Source organism: Vanessa cardui, chromosome 11 (assembly GCF_905220365.1).
Source record: "Vanessa cardui chromosome 11, ilVanCard2.1, whole genome shotgun sequence".
Taxonomy (NCBI): Eukaryota; Metazoa; Arthropoda; class Insecta; order Lepidoptera; family Nymphalidae; genus Vanessa; species Vanessa cardui.
In genome coordinates, this window is record NC_061133.1 from 13,192,115 (window position 1) to 13,215,320 (window position 23,206).

Sequence of the window (23,206 nt, forward strand, 5' to 3'; positions counted from 1 at the left end):
GGTTACAAAGCAGTCAGAATTTTACAATATTAAATATATCTCAAAATTGCTCATTCCCTCGCTGAAATAAATAGTAATCATTAATGCCATCACAAGACAATATACTATAATATATAAAAATACTTGATATTACAGGCATAACTCAGATTTATTAAATACATTTGCCAATAAAATAAAAATAATAATAAGATAAGATGCAGACACAAAGCTACGACCACAAGGCCTAAAAACAACCCAACATTACTCCAATAAAGTTTGTTTACACTTTTTACTCATAATTTTGATATTTATCATTTTTATTTTATTTCGGATCAGTTTAACGTATATTTTATTTAAAAAATTCACATTATTAAATAAATTTGCAGAATATATAAAGAATTCTCAAAAAATTGTTATTTTTTATTATTGTAAATAGTTTAATAATTAATACATCGCTTTCAGTGTTGTATGTGAGACAAAGTATTCTCTTGTTGTTCGCTTGATTTAAGTGAAAAATATCTTCACTAAAAACATTAGCTGACAGATTTCTCAGAAGCATTTAAATTAGTATTATGTTATTACTGTTATAAGTATTAAAATTTGCTTAGAACACTGGCTGTGTTGGATCATTTGAAAAACCGTTGTGAATATAGAATTTAAAAATTAGGTACATTTCAATTATTTTTAATTAAAACATTTCGGACAATATTTGGACACCATTTACTTAATTAATTAAATAATGCTGAAATGGTAACACCATTAGCATCATATACAAATAAGTCTTCTCATGACGTTAATTTTAATTAGTGGTACCCACTTGTTGGTAACCATTTTCACACACCCACTCGTCACATACTCTACCACAAACCAGCAGCACCTAGTAATGTTGTGTTCCGGCTTAAAGAGTGAGTGAGCCAGTGTAACTACAGGCACGAGAGACATACTTTCTTAGTTCCCAAAGTTGATGGTACATTGGTGATGGTTAATATTTCTTACAGTGTTCATGTCTTCTGGCGGTGGTGATCATTTACCATCTGTCATTTTTCAATATAACATATCGTCCGTGATGTACGAATATCGCCTATCTAACTTAGATGTAATTTTAGTTAAGGGGAAAAAAGTATTTATTAATCAATTGATGTTTGTATTTCTTTAATCAATTGGTATTTCTTATTTTAATACCAATCACTTGTATGTTAAAGGTATAAGAAACTCAATTTCGCAAAAAAATGTTAGTTCATACATTCGTCGGCCGATACATTCATAATAATCATATGTACGTTACGTATACGATAAGTACCATGAAAAAAACAGTAACAATAAAATTAGTAGGGCGGTACTTACTGAAAAAAAATCATTAGTATCAATAATTAGCTGTTTCGAGTGCGTACGCTGATCATTGCGAGACACACACGTCAAAGATTATGATAAGTTAGCAATTTGTATTCGTTATGACTTGTATTGAGTCGAGATGGCCCAGTGGTTAGAACGCGTGCATCTTAACCGATGATTGCGGGTTCAAACCCAGGCAAGCACCGCTGATTCATGTGCTTAATTTGTCTTTATAATTCATCTCGTGCTAAGCGGTGAAGGAAAATATCGTCAGGAATCCTGCATGTGACAAATTTCATAGAAATTCTGCCACATGTGAATTCCACCAAACCGCATTGGAACAGCGTGGTGGAATATGTTCCAAAACTTCTCCTCTAAGGGAGAGGAGGCCTTTGGCCCAGTAGTAGGAATTTACAGGCTGTTGTTGTATGAGTTGTATTTGATGTTGTAGGTCAAAATATACACTTAAAACATTTAAAATAGATTTGGTTCATTTCAAAGTTTATACAGGATAAAATGTGCACCAATTACCATATTGTCTTAAGTTATCTTTCAAACCAGATCTTAATATTATTGTCTTACAAGGAAAATGTATTTCTAATTTGCAAACAATATTCAAAGTCATCATTACGCTAAGTTATTAAGCATGAGTAATAGATATCTAGTGTGGGAAAACATATGCAGGCAGTTTTAAGGAAAACCCTTAACTTTCCTTCCTTTTAAAAAAATAAAGTACCAAAAAGTAAATTTACAATTTGTTAGCCAAACATTTTCTAGGGATACAGTAAAATTAGTAAATCAACAAAATTAATTTCTTTTTTGTATAAATATATTAATTTATTAACATAAGAATTAATTACATTAAATGCTTAAATATATACAAATATGAAATAAAACTAGTTACTGTATAAATCTTGATAAAAAACTAAAATAACAGTAAATAAACTAAAATAACAGTAAAATTAGTGTTAAAATAACAGAAACAACTAAAAAAACAAAATTTAAATTTGACAAAACGCAAATGTAGATAGATTAGGTAGGTAGATTAGGCAGAATGTGGTGTTGTCATGTGCACCAAGAATAATAATTGTAAAATAAAAAGAACAGCTGTTTTGAACTTAAAAATTAATACATACCTATTTTCTAAATTCAAAACTGTATATATCATTCGAATTATCGATTTCGAAACTTAAAATAATCCCATTTGCCTTCATTTTGATAAAAAAAATTATCATAATAATATGTTGCATGAATTTTCGTTGGTTTTGTGATATTTAGAAATTTATTGTGTATAAATATTGATAGGAATGGTTTTCGTGTGTGTTCTACATAAGTATTTACTTGCATGGTGGTTTTGGCGTTAAATTTTTTTTTATAATTTAATTTTTTTTTTCAATGTCTTCAAAAATTTTTTAAATACCAAATTAATTCAGATTTCCATAGTTTAGCACATTACCATACATATAATTTGTATATTGTACATGTGTTTGATATTATGATACATAACACATGAGTGATTAGTTATATTGTGCTGTAAATAAAGGTGAGGAAAGACCATACTATAATTATAATATCATTCATTTTGTCTTTCCTTGTTGTGTATGTTCCCTCTATTTGATGTGTGTCTATATACCTACGCTTATTACGTTGTAAATAAAATCATTATGTACAATGAACATTCGCTATTATAGGGGAAGTCTTCAAGGTCGAGCTCGCTGGAGTCGAGAGCCCGCGGGTCCGGCCTGCAGTACTCCAAGACCGACACGTCGAGAAACCTGCAGCTATCCCCTGTACAGGTAACCTAATCGTCATTAGTTAAATTCAACAGTATCGGTGAAATTCATTAAATGTCTTACGGCTTAAAGCTTCTAACGCGTCGTACCAGTGTTGCCAGTAGATGGATATTTAAATGACATAAATCCGTGTCGGCACACGTACAGGTTGCCTCATGATGTTTTCTTTCACCAACGATACATTAAATACATATAAAAGCAAGTCATCGTACATTGCGACTTCCTGTCGTGTTTCTATATTTTTTTCTTTGACATTATATAGCTAAATACAAATCATTCGTTCTTTCCTTCTACGGTATGTGAGTCGGTGCTTCACTAGCGTGCTTGTCCGCAGAACTGAGACCGCTGGCCGGCGTCGTCGCCGCGCGCAAGAAGCGCTTCGAGGCGTGACGTCACCGCGCCTGCATGCGGCCACACTCGGACACGTAAGGGTACGATTGTACCCGATCTGTTGATCGAAACTGAACTCTACGGCGACGTATCAGCGATTGTATTCCAATGACGTCGGAGGTGCGGAATTGTTGCTCCTAGAGAACCTATAATTTCGCATCCGCTTTAAGCGTATTTGATTTAACGATGTATTGTTACATTAATATATTGAAAATGTATTCTCTAAATATTTATAGTTAAGTTATTAACTAAGACCAAAAATGTCCTTCCTCTACGAGAAGTGGCCAGAACTTTTAACTCCCACCCACCACAAAACTTGTATATAACTTTGTTTGTTTTTTTTTTACTTAATTTTAATTAACTATAGAGTGTATATTGTTTTCAATATTTTTTCATTCTTCACAATTATTTTAGAATTATGCTATTCTGGACTCGATTTTCATTCGCTTGACATTTCCTTGTAATTCTTGAAGGCGTGTAGTTTTATTAAATTGTTTCATTCAGAATAGCGTAATTATAAAATCCATAAAGTCGAAGCTACTTCATCCCACGGACTTTCCTTCTTAGCGGTAGATTCGGGTTAGTGATGTATCGATCGTGTAAAATTTTAACAATGTGTAAATACTCAAGTCCGCTCATCTTTTGTAACCAGTCGTTTCGTGCAGTTTGCTGTTCATTTATCTTATAAGGAGTTTGTTACCAAATATTTCTTATTTATGAGTTTTTTTTTGACGTTCGCGTTTCGCGGTATATTCGGAGACACAGCTATGTACTCTCGGGTGGATTTTTATGTTTTTTGTTTGAGAGAGTTAACGCGTTAAAACTGTAGAGATCTATATGAAAATGCTCAATTTCAAAGTACTAAATGGGCCAAGATAAAATTATATAATTTTCATAAAAAAAAATTACTAAAATTATAAATTATTTTACCAAAATGGCTTCTAATTACATTGTTTGTGGTAATTTGACAGATAATTTTTTTTTAGTCTTTGGTTATAGATTGTGGTCGTTGGTAAGAATATTGTTGTAATGACAGTTAATCGCTGTGTCTCGTTAGTTTTTAGAGAACCTTGTTTATGATTTTTTGTAGATTTATAAATAGTTATTATACTTACATATGTATTCGGAAATGGGAGATATATTCGAGTTGGAAATTCTAAAGGCATGTTTTCAATGACCTGTTACAAAATTAAAATCATCAGATTTTTTATGTTTAAAATTAACGATTTTAAAAATATACTGTAACGGGTGTGTATCTTTAGGCATATTATATTGTTTTTTTTAAATATTAACACTTTATTTTAGAAGTTTAAAGTTTGACATTGTCACCTTGTGTTTCGTTTTAGTGTTGTGTCGCACACGGCATCGAATCGGTATTGGTATCGATAGATTCATTAATGGCCGGCGTCACTGGCCGGTTCCGGCGCCGTGTGCGACGGCTCACATGTCACCGCGTGTGTTTGTTACCATGTTTTCCGAACTGGGCATTCGAACGGTCTTCCACTCATCGATTTCACCTTGTTATGTATAGTTCACCCGCGTCGGAGCGTCAAGCGAAAATATGCCTTATCACAATGACATATGATAGCTGCGGTGTATTTTGCTCAATATTGTCTAGTATTATGGGATATACCAAAATTAGATGCATATGCGCTTCAACTGGCAGGTCTTAACGCGACTGACTGCGGCTATTGGTGTAACGCGGACTGGTGTGTGTGACCCCCATTATGATACAACTAGCGCCATCTATTGACAAGAGATGATGTTGTTCTCGTGCCGCCGTCACACCAGTAGCCTCTTAGTATCTATATTATCTCCCTTTATTGTCTTAGTTGACGTTGTAAAGTGTTGGTTTATATAACAAAGATTTTTAAAATAAACTACTTAATACAATAATATCGTTTTATTTCGACCTTTCATTAGCCTTATTTAAAAGCACATTATTATATAATAATGCTAGTACTTTAATTAGCTATTCAGTAATTTATTCATTTTACTGAATAGCTAACTTATTATTTCATAAAAGTTACAGTGTAACAAATAAAAGTTAAAAAAATATACTTTCATTTATTTAATATGTGTTAAAAGCACTATAATTGACGATAATATTATATTTAAATATATTTTTAGGACCAGAAGCAGGAAGTAGGCTAACCTCTAAAACAGTTATCTTTGATTTACAAGAACAATCAATCTACAACATTTTTGACCCCGTGGAGGAACCTTGGGTTCCTCTTCAGGAGATTTTATATAAAAAATTCTTTATCCGAGAAACAATGTTAAGAGCCGGTGCCGCTGCGGAAAAAGCTGAAGCCAAAAAATTAACTAAATATTCGTGTATTATATCTAATTACTTTTTTGTTCCATTTGCTGTCGAAACGCTTGGCCCTTGGAGTAGTGGTGCAAAAAGCTTCATCAAAAGTATAACACCTCGCCTCATTGCCTCCACTGGTGGCAGGAGGACTGGTTCGTTTTTTGCCCAGAGGATCGGAATTGCGATTCAACGGGGAAATGCTGCTAGCATTCTTGCCACCATTCCACGCGGTCAAGATTTATACAGTAACTAGTTTTAGTTCATATTTGTATATATATATTTAAGCATTTAATGTTGTTAATTCTTATGTTAATAAATCTACAACAAAAAAAAAAACATTTAGTCTACAACACAAATAACCATCAATAATCACACTATACAGGAATAATCATAATGGCGATCTCAATGTGTCAGCCGCAAATCTCCCGCCTTTTTTTAAGGGAAGTTGTTTGACTTGTGGCAGACATTGCTTGTTTATTCCAACAATATTATAATTGAGTACAATGCCTTGAAACTGACGGGAGGAATCCCCACTAAGAATTGTATATCCATAAAGTAATCTCGACCGTCACGATAGAATACGCTAGCGATCCCGTGACGCCCCTCACTGAGACCCCGTTTTTTTTTAAAGCGTATCCCGGTGTGCTATGGCACACTAGCCATCAGCGGGTCCCACTTCATGAAGATGGCATAAAAAGAGTTTTACCAGTAAGATTAAAAAAATGTTGGAATTGGCTTTAAACTTCTTTCATAAATTTGTCCATCCGAAAAGTGATTAAAACATTAATCTCTACAGAAAATCTACGAAAGAAGTAGTGTAATAAAAACAAAAAGAAATAATAGTAATATATATATTAACAAGCACATTCTTAAAATGTAATCCGTACAAATTAAATTCAAATTACAAATTATTATTTATCGTTTTTCCTGATAAAATAAAATTGGCAAGCAAGCTTAACAATAAATTTCGATTTTAAAGATCCTACTTTCCATAGGATTCAATATAAATTATAATTTCAGTTCCTAACTTATAAGTACAATAAGATATGTTTAAAGCTTCAAGCAAAGTAAAAAACTAACAATTATCTTTTTTAACACTATTATAAATGGGCAAAGATGAAACGTTCATCTAATAAAAAATATTCAAAGGAACAAATACATATAAGTTTTCTTCAAAACAAATATGATTATTGGAAACCTTTGACCTTCGAGCGAATAACATAACTTATAAATAAAAATAGAACATTTTACTTTTTGTTCTTTTCTTTCTCGTCTGAATATCTTGTCAATAAATGAGAGATCTGAGCAGACCAGAAAGAATGTTTAAAAAAACATGATCAAGAGTCAAGACTAGGTGAAATTTTTAAGCTCTTTATCCGTGCTATAGACAGAAATATTAATTATATAAAGTTTCTTAGTCAGTATAATTCGTAGGCCATATATTTAAATGAGACACTTGTCATTTAAATTAAGATGGATTTTTTTTTTTTAATCGAGCACACAGATCAGTGCACAGTAATTTCGGGTGTAGCTGATGCCGTCTGTGATCTTAATACATTGAAAGTGAGCCTAAAGTGATAGCAAAGCTATTACTTATTAATCTCAACATTCACTTGTTTCCATTGGAAATGAAACAAAACATTTTGTTTCTGTACACATTATTAAAATAATAAATAAATATCATCATAATCAGAGAGAAAGGGACAGAGAGAATGTCATTATACAGAGGTTAGATAAAGTCAGAGATATTATTTGCTTGTCGATAACATGATAAATAAACATTAACATCAGGTACAACTCTAAATCCATCACAGACCATGTAAATGAAATTTGACAATTATACAGAAAACATAATATGACTACAATATTTTTTACTGTTAAATTATGTATGTATATAATAATATAAGGAAGGAATTCTCATAGAATAATTCTCTTGTGAGTGCTGTAAAGGTATTGAGTAAGCAATAAATAAAATACATGTAATATTAGTACAACATCATTTAAAATCAGATGTTTGCATTTTCATATTCAAATCTTGCCAACTTCATCTTCAATACTGCCAAGTAATACAAATTATTATCAATTTCATCACTCGTCAAAATACAATAGCAAAGAGATATTGAATCATCTTAAATACTGCATCCCTTTCTCATGTATATATCTCTCTCTTTCATATATCTGTGTTAAGGTGTATAACCTCACAGTTGTATAAGAGGTCGCTCGACCGCCTCATCGCGCATGCGCAGCCGTGCGCGCCATTCACTGCGATCTGAAAGGATCTTTCGACCATAGGATTTGTGGATATCACGGAATGGTACTTTTTTACGAGGAAGCTCTGACTTCACACTCTCTTTGTCTGAAAGAAATTATTAGTATAAGATATATTTACAACACCATAACATGGGTAAAAAAAATACATTTCATGAGTACAAATGATTATTATTATTACTAGAATTAAACTTATGTAGACTATTGAAAACTTGGTTTTAGTATCCCTTCATAAATTTTTATTTATTAAGATGAAAACTAAACCTAAAGATTATTTAAGATTATTTAATGTAGAACTATTAACTTATTAATCAATGTCCTTGCTTATTCCACCTTGCGAGAAAATATATTTACTTAGATTTTGATAAGGAGTTGATAAATGTGTAAGTGTACTTACGGTGTCTACTCCCCGGCACTGCTTTAGTTTCTCCTTCGGGAGCTTTATTGAAGGGATTGTAGCGTTGACCCCGTGGGGGAACCTTGGGTTCCTCTTCAGGAGATGTGACCGTAACTAATGCAGCCGCCTCAGCAGCCTCTTCAGCTGTTAATTAAACAATTTTTTACACACATTAAATAGATACACCTTTTACATATGTATACATTTTAATGTAGTTAATAATAATAAAAAAAAATGCATTATATTTATTACCCTGAGCTTCATCCAGCTGTCTCTGCAGCTCGGCCACCATCAACTTCATATAGTCATAGCTTGCACAAGCCAAAGCCTTCATCCAAGCTTCCATTGAGGCTTGTGAGTTTGTGCACAAGAAATACGTACGTCCGCCTTCACAGTGGAACACTATCTTGAAACTGTACGACTCTTCCTCAGTCAATTCTGTGAAACAGTATACAAATCGAACCTATTTCGTTTCCAATGAAATAATTACACAATTAACACTTATTAGTTTAGTAAAATTTTTAGTAAATAGTTGAGCAAGTAGTTTACCAATCGTACATCCTTCCAGTATAATTACACCGACTGGTTCTTTATCTCCTTTTTTGTCGAAATAAAACAGTAGATTTCCTTTCAAGGTAAACCATCTGCGTTGGTAGCTCTTTCCTACTTCGCCTCTCATATCTAGCCATCCCTCACGATCTACTGGAGTTGCTGATGAAGCGAAAGCGCATAAATTCTTCTCATTAATCTTCATTTTGCCTTAATGGTCGTAATAAGATCTATATATTAGTTAAGGCCAACACAAAGACTATCAACAATAAAGGTACATATTCGAAAAACTATCTGGTTGAAAATCTTTATCTTAACTCAATTAGTTTCAAGCAATGAAAATATTGTTTGATATCAAATAGACATATTCATTTTTCTATTTTTAATTTTTATTTTCTTTAATGTTACAAACGTCAACTCGATACGTCAAGTTGATTTTTTCCTGTGTCAAAAATCTTTAATCCTAGGCAAAGATCTGCAATAATGCAGGCTAAATTTATATACTTTAATAATACAGATTAAGGAACATTAAATAATATAATTTAATAATTGATTAGGCTTAGCGTTTTTATTAGTGACCAAGTATATTTTTACATTCAGAGACGATAATTAAATTTATTTTTTAAACATCTTCAATTGTTTAATTATTTTTTAAACTAAGCCTTGGTTCTGACTTCTGAGCAAAAGTTTAAATGTGTAAGTTATTTATTAAATTTGATAAATACATTTTTTTATATTTGTTTATATAATTATCACTTTCAATCATAATGCAATCATAACAACTGAACAAAAAGTTATAGGCTTTTTATATTTGAAACTAGGATTATTTATTAACGACCAATTTCCTATTCTAATAAAATGAATATCCTTCTAATATAAGCCATGGGGTTTTAATATCAAAAACTATAAAATATAACCATTTGTATATGATATATAACAGTGTGTGCGCAAACCTGTTGTGGCAGAACAATCCATTATGAGTTACGACTTACGATCTGTGCATGGTCAGGATTATGATGAGCAGATTAATGCGCTTTCAAAGTGTTTAACACTATGTAAAGCTGAGTTAGAAATTTGCACTGGCATATTATATATATATAAATAAATACTGATTTACGACACATGTTTAACTTCGGAGTATTGCTTAGAACTTATTGACACAATAAAAGCTCTAGGTCTAGATCCAATAATTATTAATAAATCTTAATATTTATTTCATTATTTGGTACGAAGTTATAGTTAGACACTGCTATATAGAGTTCCTAAAGATATTCTAATGTGAAAGTATCTGCGATAATGCTCTAAAGTAAACTGTGCGCTGTAGTTCCTCTATATTTCCATCCTTCTCAGCAGTAGCTAATTCTTGCCGTTGGTGTCTAGACAGAAATTCCTCGTTAGGAGAAATTTAGTTTCTTTTTCAAAAAGGAAATGGTAATTTGATGATAACTTTTTAAATATCCAAAAGTTTTTTAATTCCACTTTTGATATTTTTGTAGAATATTGTACTGCTATAAAACATTTTTATTAAATCTTCACATTAGGTCTAGGCGACCGTATATATGTAGATTAGTTATTAAGGTGTCCGTCAGGTTTAAATTCGATATTGTCTCTTAACAAATAATTACCAAAGAAAAATTAAATATCTAAATGTTTTATTTGTTGGTGGAATGCAAATGGGGCAGAATTTCGATGAAATTAGACACAGGCAGGTTTCCCCACGATGTTTTCCTTCACCGCTGAGCACAAGATGAATTATAAACACAAATTAAGCACATATATATAGTGGTGCTTGCCTGGATTTGAACCCGCAATCATCGGTTAAGATGCACGCGTTCTAACCACTGGGCCATCTCAGCTCTCAGAATATGTTCCAAACCCTCTCCTTAATGACAGAGGAGGCCTTAGCCCAGCAGTGGGTAATTAACAGGCTGTTACTTTACTTTACTTTTATATTTGTTGATTTCACATATGGCAAAATTAATTGAGGGAAAATAAAATGTAGTTATAAATATGTAATATTTTATTCATAATTATTATTACCTATTTTCACAGTTATTTATAAAGTTATATTAATATCAAGTATTACACTAACTTTTGTTTACGAATACCTAATGATTGCTCTATTGAGAAAATTTGATTTCCATTACAATCATCAGATTTGTCCGCTTACAAACTAATATATGACAAAATGGTGTGGTCTATATACAGTACAATCCCAATTCCCTAAAAAAATTGACAAATTCACAATAACAAAAAAAGGATCAAAAACGTAATCTTAAAAATAATTCATTCAACTACGAATCTCGCTTAACAACTGTACAAAATATTACGAGTGGTTTCTTTAAAACGTGCTCCATTATACATCGGCAAAGTGGGCAAATAATTAACGGTACATCACTACTTCAATTATATTTACAAAGTGTCGTTTTACAAAACAAAATATAAACTATATACAACATCATTAAATATTCTCAAATGCTGTAACACATTTAAAACATTTTATATTCAACTAGCCATAATTCAGTTAATACGCGCTGTAGCCGTCGCGTCGCTACAATTAAATAATTTATGTATACCGGCACGCCAGCGACGCCGCCTTCATACAGAGCCTGTACAATTTGCCTACAATCAGTTTCAGTAACTGACCGAATGTGTTTGCAACTAAAATTAATCAGGTAAAAAGCAACGAAATTTTAATTATTACTGTTTAGTTTTCATTTTGTTCAACAAATAAACGTTTAACTTCCAGAGTCCAACGGAATTACAAATTTATTTGAGACACTCCACATGTGCCGCGATATTACAAAGATCATCCCAATGGGTCTTATTTATGTATATATTACAATATCTTTATGACACCTGCCTATTACTTACCTTTAATTTTATTAAAATAGAAAATTTTTATATACCTACTCAAAATGTAAGAGATTCGACCTATCAACAATGCTGTCATTACAATGGATTTTCATTAATAGTTATATAAAACGACCTCTAATTATACAAATGCTAGTTCCGAACATGATCTAGAGGGCTCTCTTTATTACTTTACTATTCATATAATCGTAAACTATTGGTGTTACTAATTATTTTCCGATTGGAGGTTCATTATCATAAGAAAACGATATTACTAGACATACTGTTTTTAGAATGTTATACCCTTCCCACTCGCGCCTCGACGCGGTCACTTGGCAGTTTACTTAATAATATATTACCAACATTTTGCACTAATGTTATTCATTACTTCAAAGAAATGTTTTAATTATGTCAACCAACGTTGAGCCTTTGATCCCTGGATATAAAACTGTGCTCGGTCAATACAGATCCGAGCTTTAAATTAACGGTTAATTGATCTAATTTAAAATTTCAACTACATGATTTTTAATTTATTTCGTACATAATAAAATGATAGAAAAATTATTTAAATTTAAATAAAAAAATAACTGTACAAAAATAATTTTAAAATTGATTAAAAAAAAATTTTGATTTCATTAAATGTAATAGAGACGAAAACAGAACCCTGTCAATCAAGATTGCTATGAAAATCTGTGGCGGTAAAAATATCTAAATCACTAATCGAATAGCTAACACCTTTGGTAATTCATACCGGCTTGAAACATAAAATAAAAATAATATATTACATTATACGTAGCACAACAACATTATAATAATATTACAACTGCAATAATTAACTTGTGACAATCTACATCTCTCGGATAACCATGATTAGAAGACTTAAGACTGAAACGAGAAGTCAGACAGACAATCAAAACTCACAAACTGCTAGAAGAAGAAAAGAACTACGATATTCACAGACTCTGTCCATCTAACATGCTACAGATATAAAATCATTCCAAAACACTAGCACTAAGCTATCAAGTACAATAGACTCTAGGTTAGTTTTCATAGAAGTTTTTCTTTAAACATAGTTTTATTAAAAATTACTAATGTTTAATTGGGTATATATTACAGGTTAGATTTAAGATCTTTCATACAAATGAAATTGTAAATATAAATATATGTCGGTTACAAAAAGAATTAGAAAACATATAAAAAAGTAGATAAAATATAAATTGATTTGATTGAATTAAAATTGGCAATGGATCACCATTAAAATTAATCACTACAAGACAGCATAAAAGTGGGACACTACACTACAGAAAATGAGGTTTTTTTATGGAGTGTGAGATCACGGAAGAATGATATTTCTTTTCGAAAGACTACAATGGAAGAAATCTTATACATATGAGTAAAGATGAAAATGAAATGCCCTAACGAGACTAAATCTCAAAAACTATGGTTTCAGTAAAAACCATCTTTGTATTCCGAATTGGACCTTTGTAAGATTGAATTTGTTTATTCTTAATAGTTCCCCGGCTTATCTAATATTTTTTTTATAAATTTTCTTAATGTTTAATTTAACATTTCGATATTCGTACAAAGTCGTGGTAACTTACTCCTCCAGATGGTACTCTTGCTACTATAAGATGTTTTTATATATTTCCTCACAACAAATGTATGCCTGATGTTGAAAAATATAACAGGCTACTTTCAATTTAATTGCTTATAATCGTTGTCCTAAAAACAACTTATAGTATAAGGGGCAACACTAAAGTTACCACTCTTTCAATTGATTTACTATAACAACTATTCATAACCCAGCTCAACTACCCTTTCTAGGGCTAAACATCAAACCTTGACAACAATAACTTGTCCCTATTCAAGCCATCTTACATACGAGCCATACCATATAATTAATTTACCTAAGTACTGCTTCATCTAAGAATTCTATATGCTTTGAAGAATGAGTTCTATTGGAAAAGAATCCATACATTTCTATTACTGTAAAATTCATCACAAATTTATTGTAATCAAACATTCCATATTAATTGTCCCTAAAAGATTAATCTCAAGAGATTTTACGAAAAAAAATTACATTATTTTGATATCTATCTTATATTATGGCTACAAAAGTAACCTTGTTCAATGACAAATCCCTGTCGAATACATGTTTTAGATGTTGTACTTTTTAATTCATTCAATGGACTTCATTAATCTTTAACAACGGTAAGATCTATCGCAAGTCTGTATTTTAAAATATTATATTAATATCAAAGTATCAAATAAAATTAATGATACGGATTAAATAGTAAAAAAATGTATAGGAAATCAATTTCAATTAAAAAAATATATTTTAATTAATAAACTTGTCTAGATAATCGACTGAATTTTTAAATACATATAAAATAGGTCAACATTATTAATACAGACCTGCGACATTCTTCACACCAACTCCAATAAATAATTTTATTACTATAAATGGTAACCAACACTTTAGATGGCGCACCTATTCATTCACCTATTATCCAGTGCTCCACTTCTCAACACTTCACCACATGTAAAACTTCACTGAATATAAAACTTCCAGGACACACTCTCGACAACTGGTAGCACATTAATCTTGATCCCCTGTAGCGTGAAGATCCAGATGGCCGGTCTAGCCGATGGCGGCGGCGGTGTGGTACAGCTGCATGAGCACCTGCACGTGGAGTGGCAAGCAAGACAGCCGGTCATGCGTCGTGCCGTCAAGCGCCAACCACGAAAGCGCATTGTAGCCTTCCAAAACATATCTGTAAATATTTACGTTATTATTGCTTTGTATTGTTTTAATATTGTATTAATGTAAATAATAAAGAACTTATTTAGAAACTATGACAGCTATAGATAAAATCAGCATATATAATTTATAAATACCGTAAAACGTCGGTGGTGGTGGTTGAATCGAGTGGATGCGTGTTGTGGTCGCGACGCTGAGTGAGCGACGTGTAGTCGTCGTGAGGTGCGACGGAGCACTGTAAGTGCAAGGCGTTTTTGAGGAATGCAGGGCACGCATCGCGCAGGTGCCAGCAACTCGCCCACCACCAGCCCGGCATGGCGCCCAGAGGCGCCGTAGAAACCAGGTACCCAAGAGCCAGTGGCTGCTGCAGGACTGTTCCGACTTGTTCCTGTAAACGTATCATAAATAGGAATTAAATTCTGTTATACTTAAACTGAAGTCTTTCAATTATACTACTAAACACGGCCTTCTACTAACCGGCTGATGTTCATCGTCGCGAGGGTAAGCCCCTGTGGCATTAAGATGTGCGTGCCTCGCAGGGCTGCCCTCCCGGCTGGCTTCGTCATCGTGCCTCCTAGGAGAGGCGCGCGGACTGCCAGCGGGCCACATGAACATGTCGCTAATGAGCAGATCCGTCATATTCTCTTCGCCCATGTCTTCGTCCACCATGTCCACCAAACCAAGTAGCATGTCGTTCTCCTCGCCGTTGGCGTTTGGTGGCTCGAATGGCATTTGATTCGACTATAACATATTTAACAAGTTACATAAATAAAAATAATTCTGATGTTCAAAGTTGTCGATGAAAAGGTTACCTATTCTATAAGCTGAAGCTATTAAATATAAAACTATCATAATACTATTTATTACAGTTTAATTATTGAAACCGTATCTGGAATTTAATTATCACTGATATTTTTATTTGATCACATTTAAGAAGACTAATGATTTTATTCATTTATACCTGCGTGGTAGCAGACGTTGGAAAGACGAGTATGTGCGTAGCTGTGACGTCTCGAGGCGTATGCAGATGCGACTGAATGGAAGCCTGCGAGAAGCGCTCATCTGGTGTGAAGCGGTCGGCCATGAGCCGCAGGCAGGAATCGGGCTCCGTTGAAACAAGGCAGGCGGATAGGATACAGGGGGCGCCGGTCGGGTACAGCAGCGAACAGCTGCCGCACATCTCGCGGAGCATGTTCGAGGCGCGATTTAGATTAGGTCGAGATAGCAGCCAGCTCCATCCTGTAAAGCGATTACTTCCATGTAATGATAGGTAATTTAAATTAATTTTTCACTGTGTTTTAACTCAACGATCTTATAATTGATGAAATATTTAATTTTCTTTATTTGTATACCTTTAAGTTCTCCGTGGCCGATTCTTCCGACGCGACCGACGACAAGTCGCCAGGGCTGCACCGATTGCGACATAACACCCAAAGTGAAGTCCATCAACTTTGTTAAACCTAGCCTACGCGCCGGACCGCCTCTCTTCCGTCTCGATCTATTGAATTAAAAAAAATTAGAGATTTTTTAATACATATTTATCTGGATTATTTTTTTGAAAGATTGTAGGAATGAACATGAACATGAACGTATGAATATGCATAGGATTTTTACCTGGCGGGAACGTGTATATTGATGGCGGCGGTATCGAGCAGTTCCCCGCGGGCGTCAGTGGCGGCGGCCAGCAGCCAGCGCTGGTCGTGCGACAAGCAGTAAGCCAGGAATAACACAGCGCTTTGCTCGCCGCAGGTCGTCCCCCACGTCTCCGCCACCTCCTTGAGCGCGCGCGGAGGTGCCAGCACCCATGCAGGAGAGAACAGCTTATATGGTGCCCGGTTTTTCTCCTGTGTACAGAATTTTTTTTTTTTTTTTTTTTTAAAATTGGAAACATAATAAAAGGAGGAAAATCTTTTAAAACCTGACAGTTCTTCTCTGGAACAAAATTTTCAGTCGTGTCCAATACTGGAAATATTTCAGTGGCATAAGAGATATAATAAGTACTTACATCTTTCGAGCTAAGGAAGAGATTGGCATTGGCAGCGGTGCCGAAGCCCGTCAAAGATTTGCCAGCAGGTGAGTGCGAGAGTAGCCGACGGGCGCTGCTGAACACGCTGAAGGCCAGCGCGCGCACCTCCGCCCCTCCGCCCGCCCCGCCGCCGATGCCGCCCACGTCGGTGCTTCCTAGCGCACCCCATGTCTCACAGACGCCTTCTAATGATATTATCTGTGTAAAGATATAAAATTATGTTACGTAATCATAATAAAAATGCGCAATAATTTGGAGATATTTAAATAATAAAAATACGCAATTTTAATGCGTGGAGTGTTAAATTATTTTGTGTTTTTATTAACATCTTTAGGAAAATGGAATATTCACGGTACAAATGTCTCACAAGCTATAGTATGACACAAATTGGATGTAGCATCGGGAAGTGCAATGGAATGAAAATAAAACCGATTACTGCCGATTTACACAACCAATAGAAACTCCCTATCGCGCCATTCGACGCTATTCGTCGCTATAGATTCACGCGTCAGAGAAAGAAAGTGCATGTAAATCGACGCGTCAAATTGACGAATATATTAGGTCATATGATATTACAAGTTATTACGTTTGAGTAAAGATCATATTCGCATGACAAATAAATATTGATAATTTGGGATAGCGTACTCAATTCGAATGTGATCGGTTTTACGAATTTTGCCGATGCGACATCTAAGTTGTGTCGTACTATACACGCCTCGACTCAAAAAAACTCTGAGTCGAGATGGCCCAGTGGTTAGAACACGTGCATCTTAACCGATGATTGCGGGTTCAAACCCAGGCAAGCACCGCTGTTTCATGTGCTTAATTTGTCTTTATAATTCATCTCGTGCTCAGCGGTGAAGGAAAACATCGTGAGGAAACCTGCATGTGACAAATTTCATAGAAATTCTGCCACATGTGCATTCCACCAACCCGCACTGGAACAGCGTGGTGGAATATGTTCCAAACCTTCTCCTCAAAGGGAGAGGAGGCCTTTAGCCCAGCAGTGGGAATTTACAGGCTGTTGTTGTTGTTTGTTGTATACACGCCTACGACTGACCGAGCAATATAGTACCTTGATGAGCGGGTTGTGGTGGTGCAGGTGGTGGTGCGCCTGCGCCGCGAGCCGCAGCAGCGCGGTGAGGGCGCGCGGGCGGTGCGCATGCGCGGCGGGCGGCTCCACGACGTACAGCACGAGCGCCGGCGCGCCCGCCTCGTCCTCCTCCCAGGCCGCGCTGCTGGGCAGGCCGCTGCTCTCCGCCTCGTGCTCGCCCGCCGTCGCGCCCGCTCCGCTGCAGCCGCCGGGGGTGCCAGGCATCTCCGGCGCCGTGGGGGGTCGCATTGAACCCGAATTGTTTGCTGAAGGGCACATTTTTAACATTATTTTATATGTACTTTACATATATATTTATTTTACAGTTTTATTTATTTTATATTTATTATTTTTTTTACAATAAAACCTACTTTCGAATAACGTCCGGTCAACATTTAGCGCAGCTAGCTGCGGCACGAGGTTCGACCGCAGGGTCTCAGCATAGGCTTTCATATATTCTCCTAATCTCCCAGGAGGTAGCTCTCCAGTCCATTCTTCATAATTTGAATCCCTAAAGAATACATATAAAATGAATAATAAATAACATACAGATTAATAATATGGTTTATTTATATTTAAATATGAATATATTTTTTTTATAATTGTGTAAAATCACAATAACATAAGCTTTTAAAATGTAAAGAGTTTCAAAAATATTTATAATTATTTGTTTTTAGTAAGTAAATCAGACTTACCGTTCGCCGTCGCTAGGCGCCGTCTTCACGATACCGTCCCGCGCTATCCTAGCAATAGGTTGATGTCTACCCAGCCGACATGACTCGTAGGCCGCCGATAGCTCTCGGAAGAACGTTTTGATAGGTTCCGACAAGTAGTCGCCGTCTGCCGCCAATACGACGTAGGCCACGTCTCGAGCGTACGAGTACGGTTCGAGCGACAGGCGCTCCCAGTGCCGCAGGGCGTACGGCGACAGCGAGATCCAGTCCCGGTCGTGGCCAACCAGCAGAGGCGGCACGGGTTGCGGCTCGCACAGGTCCTCGTTGCCGCGGCCGGCCAGCCGGTGGAACTGCCGCCACGTCAGCGGGCCCGTCACGCCGTCCCACATGCGAGCGCCGCAACAACGTTTTTGTATCGCATCTTGGAGCAGCGGCCGAAGGCGACGCATTAATCTGTCATAATTTAATAATTACTATACATTTTCTATTCAGTACTTTTTTTTTTAAATTGATCTACTAAATACATAAAAAAATAGACGTGCGTGAAATGAATGTAGAGGTATTTCCGAGAAGCTTTATTCTTCCCAGCTTGTATTTCCTTGTATTAATTCTGGAAAAATTCTCAACAACAAACACTTTAATATTTTATTGTATTTTTTTTTGTAACCGTCTGTTTATTTATATCTACTACAATATAACTCATTTAGGAAAAAGGGAGTACCTGACAACATCCCTCGAGGAGCGTGGCGCTCGTGCACCGATGAAGGGCCAGCGATGCACGGCGGCGCCGGCGCCGGCGGTGGCGGCGGTGGCGGGGGTGGGTGCGGGTAACGAAGCGCCTGCGCCGCCGGCCGCCGCGCGGAGCGCTCGCGCCGCTGCTGCTCCGCCGTCGGAGTACCTGCGAGGTGCGGGAGGCGCATTATAGCATCGGTTACACGGCATGCCACGGCCACTCGTACGCGCAGCACAGTATAGGCGACTCACTCGAGCAGGTTGAGGCGCAAGTGGTCGGGCGAGTGCGCGGAGGCGCGGCGTGCGGCGCGCGCGAGGGCAGAGGCGGCGCCGCCGGCGGGCGCGGCGCACTGCGCCACCACCACGCCGGCCACGTCGCCCAGCGTGCCGCGCCCGCTGCGCCCGCCCGGCTCCTCCGCTATACCCGTGATCTCCATCTCATCCTGCGGAAGGGCGGTGAAGACTTTGTATGTCAGTTTATATTTAATTAAACATCTATGGCTGCGATGGAACTTTAAACTAACATGTCCACAGTTTGAGTAGTAACTTACTATTCATCGATTTTATCTAAATTACCTCGTAAAACAGCCCCGCTCGATGCGCCAGTCGACGGTTAACAATAGCACTGAAGCCACAAGAGCATCGAGAAGGCTCATCATCGACGCTGCCGCCCCAGTCACCTCCCGGCAGATACGTTCCCGCATCCGCACCGCGAATATTGCCAACCATCTGTTAATAAAACAATATCGTTTTTCAATTATAATAATCTCATGAGTGAGTTTAGGAAGCAATCCATTCGTTGGACACATATAAATCGAATGAAATTCAACCTTTAAGAAAGCCTCGCATACTACAATTTAATACCAGTAAAAGTAAAAAAGTCAAGTAGCAGTCTGTACATTTCCCACTGCTGAGATAAGGCCTCCTATTCCATTAAGGATACCAGTACTAACTACTTTAATACATATTATAGGAGTTTGTCTTACCCGCGCGCCGGCGTTGCACACACAAAGCGTGCAACTGTCGAAGTTATGGTCTCGGAAGACATTGAGCACGGTATCTGCCAGTAGCACATTGAGTAACAATGGGCACGCTGGCGCAGCGGCCCGTGGCGAGGCGGGTGCTGTACTAATCGCACAAGGAGCTGCGGACGAGGGCGCGCCCGGTCGCCGGGGCGAGGCACGCGTCTCCGTAGCGGGGGTGGCGCCACTGGTGACGCGTTCGTTGCTGGCCGATATCGATCGCTTCACACCACTGGTACTGGTATTGCTACTTGTAGTATTGCTTCCACCTGAATCAGAACGATATATTTTAAGAATCTTGTTTCCGGTGTTTGAAGAAGATACAAGTATGAAATAAAACAATCGTACTATTAGTATTGGACGACTCCGTTCGATGCGGCTGCGCATGCTCATCACGTTCGGAGTCCTGTTTGGCGCGTTGCCAGCGCGGCCGGTACACTGCGTGTGGCGGTAAGGCCACCGGAGGCAACATCTGGCTCGGAAGAGTAGTCAGAGGCGCATACTTGGATGAACCCACATACTTGCATATCGTAGGCGGTTTGAACACATATGACCAATCCTGTGAAAAGTGCAAGAGTATAATATATAAACATCTGATATTCTCTCACTGCGTCAAGCAACATATTAGTTCATATCAAACCCATATTCATTTATCTTATACCAAAAAAATCTTATCAATATAAGTATCCTACCTACTCACTCGGAATTATCCAACTCTAACTACTTTTATGTAAGTACAGTACAATAAACAAATATATATATTTTTTTATGTTATAGGTTGGCGGACGAGCATATGGGCCACCTGATGGAAAGTGGTCACCATCACCTATAGACAATGACACTGTAAGATATATTACCTTACATCGTCAATGAGCCACCAACCTTGGGAACTAAGATGTTATGTCCCTTGTGCCTGTAGTTACACTGGTTCACTCACCCTTCAAACCGGAACACAACAATACTGAGTACTGTTATTTGGCGGTAGAATAACTGATGAGTGGGTGGTACCTACCCAGACGGGCTTGCACAAAGCCCTACCACTAAGAATAATTGTAATTGTATATAAAGTTAAAAAAATGTACCTCAATAGGGTCGGGCGGCGGGGAGCCATGCGCGCGGTGGCCGTGCACGTGCGAGTGCGCGTGCGCGTGCGTCTGCTGCGCGTCGTCGGGCGGGGAGAAGCCCGGCGAGGGCTGCGCGTGCGCCTCCATGCTCGGCGGCGTGGGGAACATCTTGCTCAGCTCCTCGGCGCGCACGCAGCGCCCACTCAGGCAGCGCGTCTCCTCCATTGACTTGTTCGAATCGGGCGGCGTTTGCACTTGTAGCTAAAACGATTAATAATGCATCATTTGTTGCTCAAATAAAAGGTATACATACAAAAATAATATCTTCTGAATATGTTATTTTATGTACTTAGTTATTTTTAAAATGAGTTGGATAAAAGTTATAAATATCAAGTTATTCAGAAGATAGCATGCATTCTATTATTCTACGAGTAGATAATAAAAAGGGTACACTCACAAGTCTTACCGTCTCATCACCACTGGCCGCGTCGTCCGAATTATCGAATATTTGTTCCAGGTCCTTTAAAGTCGGACATAAGCCGTCCGACGTAAAAAGATTCTTGTACTCTTTTGCATCCTCCTACAATCAAATACGAATACGAAACTCATTATTGATTTCAGATACACCATATGACAAAAATAAAATTTGGTTACATCATAATATTATTTCTTATACGGAGTTTGATTATTTATATATAATTTTTAAAAATAAATCTCAAGATTTTGCTATGTAATAAAATTATCCATGTAGTTGTTTCAGCAATAAAAACTTTGCTGGGCAAACTCTTTGGTGGGCCGGGTGAGTGGTTATGGACGGAGTACTGACGTGGTCCTGCTTCTCGCTCTTGATGTGGGCGTGCAGCGCGTGGTCGCGCAGCGGCGTGGCGGGCAGGCGCGTGTGGTCGTGGCCCGCGTACAGGTCGCCGGCCGCCACGCCCAGCGCCAGCTCCTCGCTGAACGTGCCCTCCGCGCTCTTGAACCGCTTCACGGGGTGCTCCAGCCTGCGCCCGGCGGGACATTCGTTATAGTCAACATATTTATACTTAGCTATTATACTGATTGTAGTAAATAGTAATAACGTAAGATGTAAAGGGAATTATAAATAATTATTAGCTAGATTGTATCGCTAAAGACTAAGCAGTCACTAGGAGCTAGTCCCACAGTTCTGCACTGCCTATGACGATACCAGTTGATATACTACAATCAAATACAATATTACTACATTACTAACTATATTTAAAGTAAATTGTAAGTGTAAGTAAAAAATATATGTAGCCAATATTTAACACAAACAACCATAGCTTCAAAGTTGTTGATGCGCTTATTGGTCACCAACAGATATTATAGCGAGATAACGATTCACATTGAAAAGTACATGACTCCAATACGAACATGTATCGACTCGCTTATAGTTTAAGAGTAAGTATAAAAAATAACAATGAAATACTATAATGAATATCATATATAAAAAGTGCAAAGAAAATTATAAAAAATAATTCTAGTGTCCTAAAATAATACTATAATATAACTACAGTACCTGATAGCCATATGATAGCGTTGAAAACGTAACTAACATTATTTACAGACACATAAATTATTTAAAATAAAAAAGTGGGTAAATTTAAAGTTTCCAATGAAAAAACTTTGTTTGATATTGCTTTTTAAAATATATACGAATATTGACAGTACAATTACATAAAATATATATGATATTATTATATCGAGATTCGTATTCATTATTAGCTAGCAGCGAGCCGCATGCGGCGTAAATACTGCTAATTGCATACTTTTTTTTGTTATGTTTATATATGATAATATATGGTTTTACAGCCGCAACTATTTACGGCACCCAAGGCATGGTTCATAATGATAAAATGCTTGCTTCTAATCGGAAGCGTTATTCTCGCATATATAGCATACGTAGCACGAATGCTTTCACGAGTCGCTACATAACGTCAC

General features: G+C 36.7%; 3 protein-coding genes across 7 annotated transcripts in view; 1 reads left to right on the forward strand and 2 right to left on the reverse strand.

Moving 5' to 3' along the window:
• LOC124533598 (protein outspread) overlaps positions 1-5,387 on the forward strand; it is a 243,973-nt gene extending 238,586 nt beyond the window's left edge. For all 3 annotated transcript variants that reach the window (XM_047108985.1, XM_047108984.1, XM_047108986.1), the window contains 2 exons: positions 3,003-3,107; positions 3,439-5,387. In XM_047108985.1, the coding sequence (XP_046964941.1) occupies positions 3,003-3,107; positions 3,439-3,494 (161 nt within the window). In that variant the 3' untranslated portion in view covers positions 3,495-5,387. The remainder of the gene's footprint in view (positions 1-3,002; positions 3,108-3,438) is intronic.
• Positions 5,388-7,791: 2,404 nt separating this feature from the next.
• On the reverse strand, positions 7,792-9,455 carry LOC124533802 (sesquipedalian-1). The gene is made up of 4 exons (XM_047109320.1): positions 9,023-9,455; positions 8,726-8,911; positions 8,474-8,617; positions 7,792-8,164 (listed from the first exon to the last, which is right to left on the reverse strand). Exons 1-4 carry the CDS (start codon positions 9,225-9,227, stop codon positions 8,007-8,009), a joined length of 693 nt encoding a protein of 230 aa, XP_046965276.1. The 5' UTR covers positions 9,228-9,455; the 3' UTR covers positions 7,792-8,006.
• Positions 9,456-11,030: 1,575 nt separating this feature from the next.
• Positions 11,031-23,206, reverse strand: part of LOC124533708 (mediator of RNA polymerase II transcription subunit 13) — a 58,860-nt gene continuing 46,684 nt past the window's right edge. For 2 of the 3 annotated variants that reach the window (XM_047109156.1, XM_047109157.1), the window contains 18 exons: positions 22,074-22,248; positions 21,705-21,827; positions 21,266-21,508; positions 20,532-20,742; positions 20,148-20,452; positions 19,738-19,890; positions 19,414-19,604; positions 19,151-19,327; positions 18,451-18,882; positions 18,127-18,266; positions 17,738-18,021; positions 16,642-16,860; positions 16,251-16,480; positions 15,989-16,134; positions 15,598-15,875; positions 15,114-15,377; positions 14,774-15,024; positions 11,031-14,649 (listed from right to left, as the gene is read on the reverse strand). In XM_047109156.1, coding sequence (XP_046965112.1) covers positions 14,517-14,649; positions 14,774-15,024; positions 15,114-15,377; positions 15,598-15,875; positions 15,989-16,134; positions 16,251-16,480; positions 16,642-16,860; positions 17,738-18,021; positions 18,127-18,266; positions 18,451-18,882; positions 19,151-19,327; positions 19,414-19,604; positions 19,738-19,890; positions 20,148-20,452; positions 20,532-20,742; positions 21,266-21,508; positions 21,705-21,827; positions 22,074-22,248 — 3,955 coding nt within the window. In that variant the 3' untranslated portion in view covers positions 11,031-14,516. The remainder of the gene's footprint in view (positions 14,650-14,773; positions 15,025-15,113; positions 15,378-15,597; positions 15,876-15,988; positions 16,135-16,250; positions 16,481-16,641; positions 16,861-17,737; positions 18,022-18,126; positions 18,267-18,450; positions 18,883-19,150; positions 19,328-19,413; positions 19,605-19,737; positions 19,891-20,147; positions 20,453-20,531; positions 20,743-21,265; positions 21,509-21,704; positions 21,828-22,073; positions 22,249-23,206) is intronic. The other variant, XM_047109158.1, reaches the window with a different exon arrangement.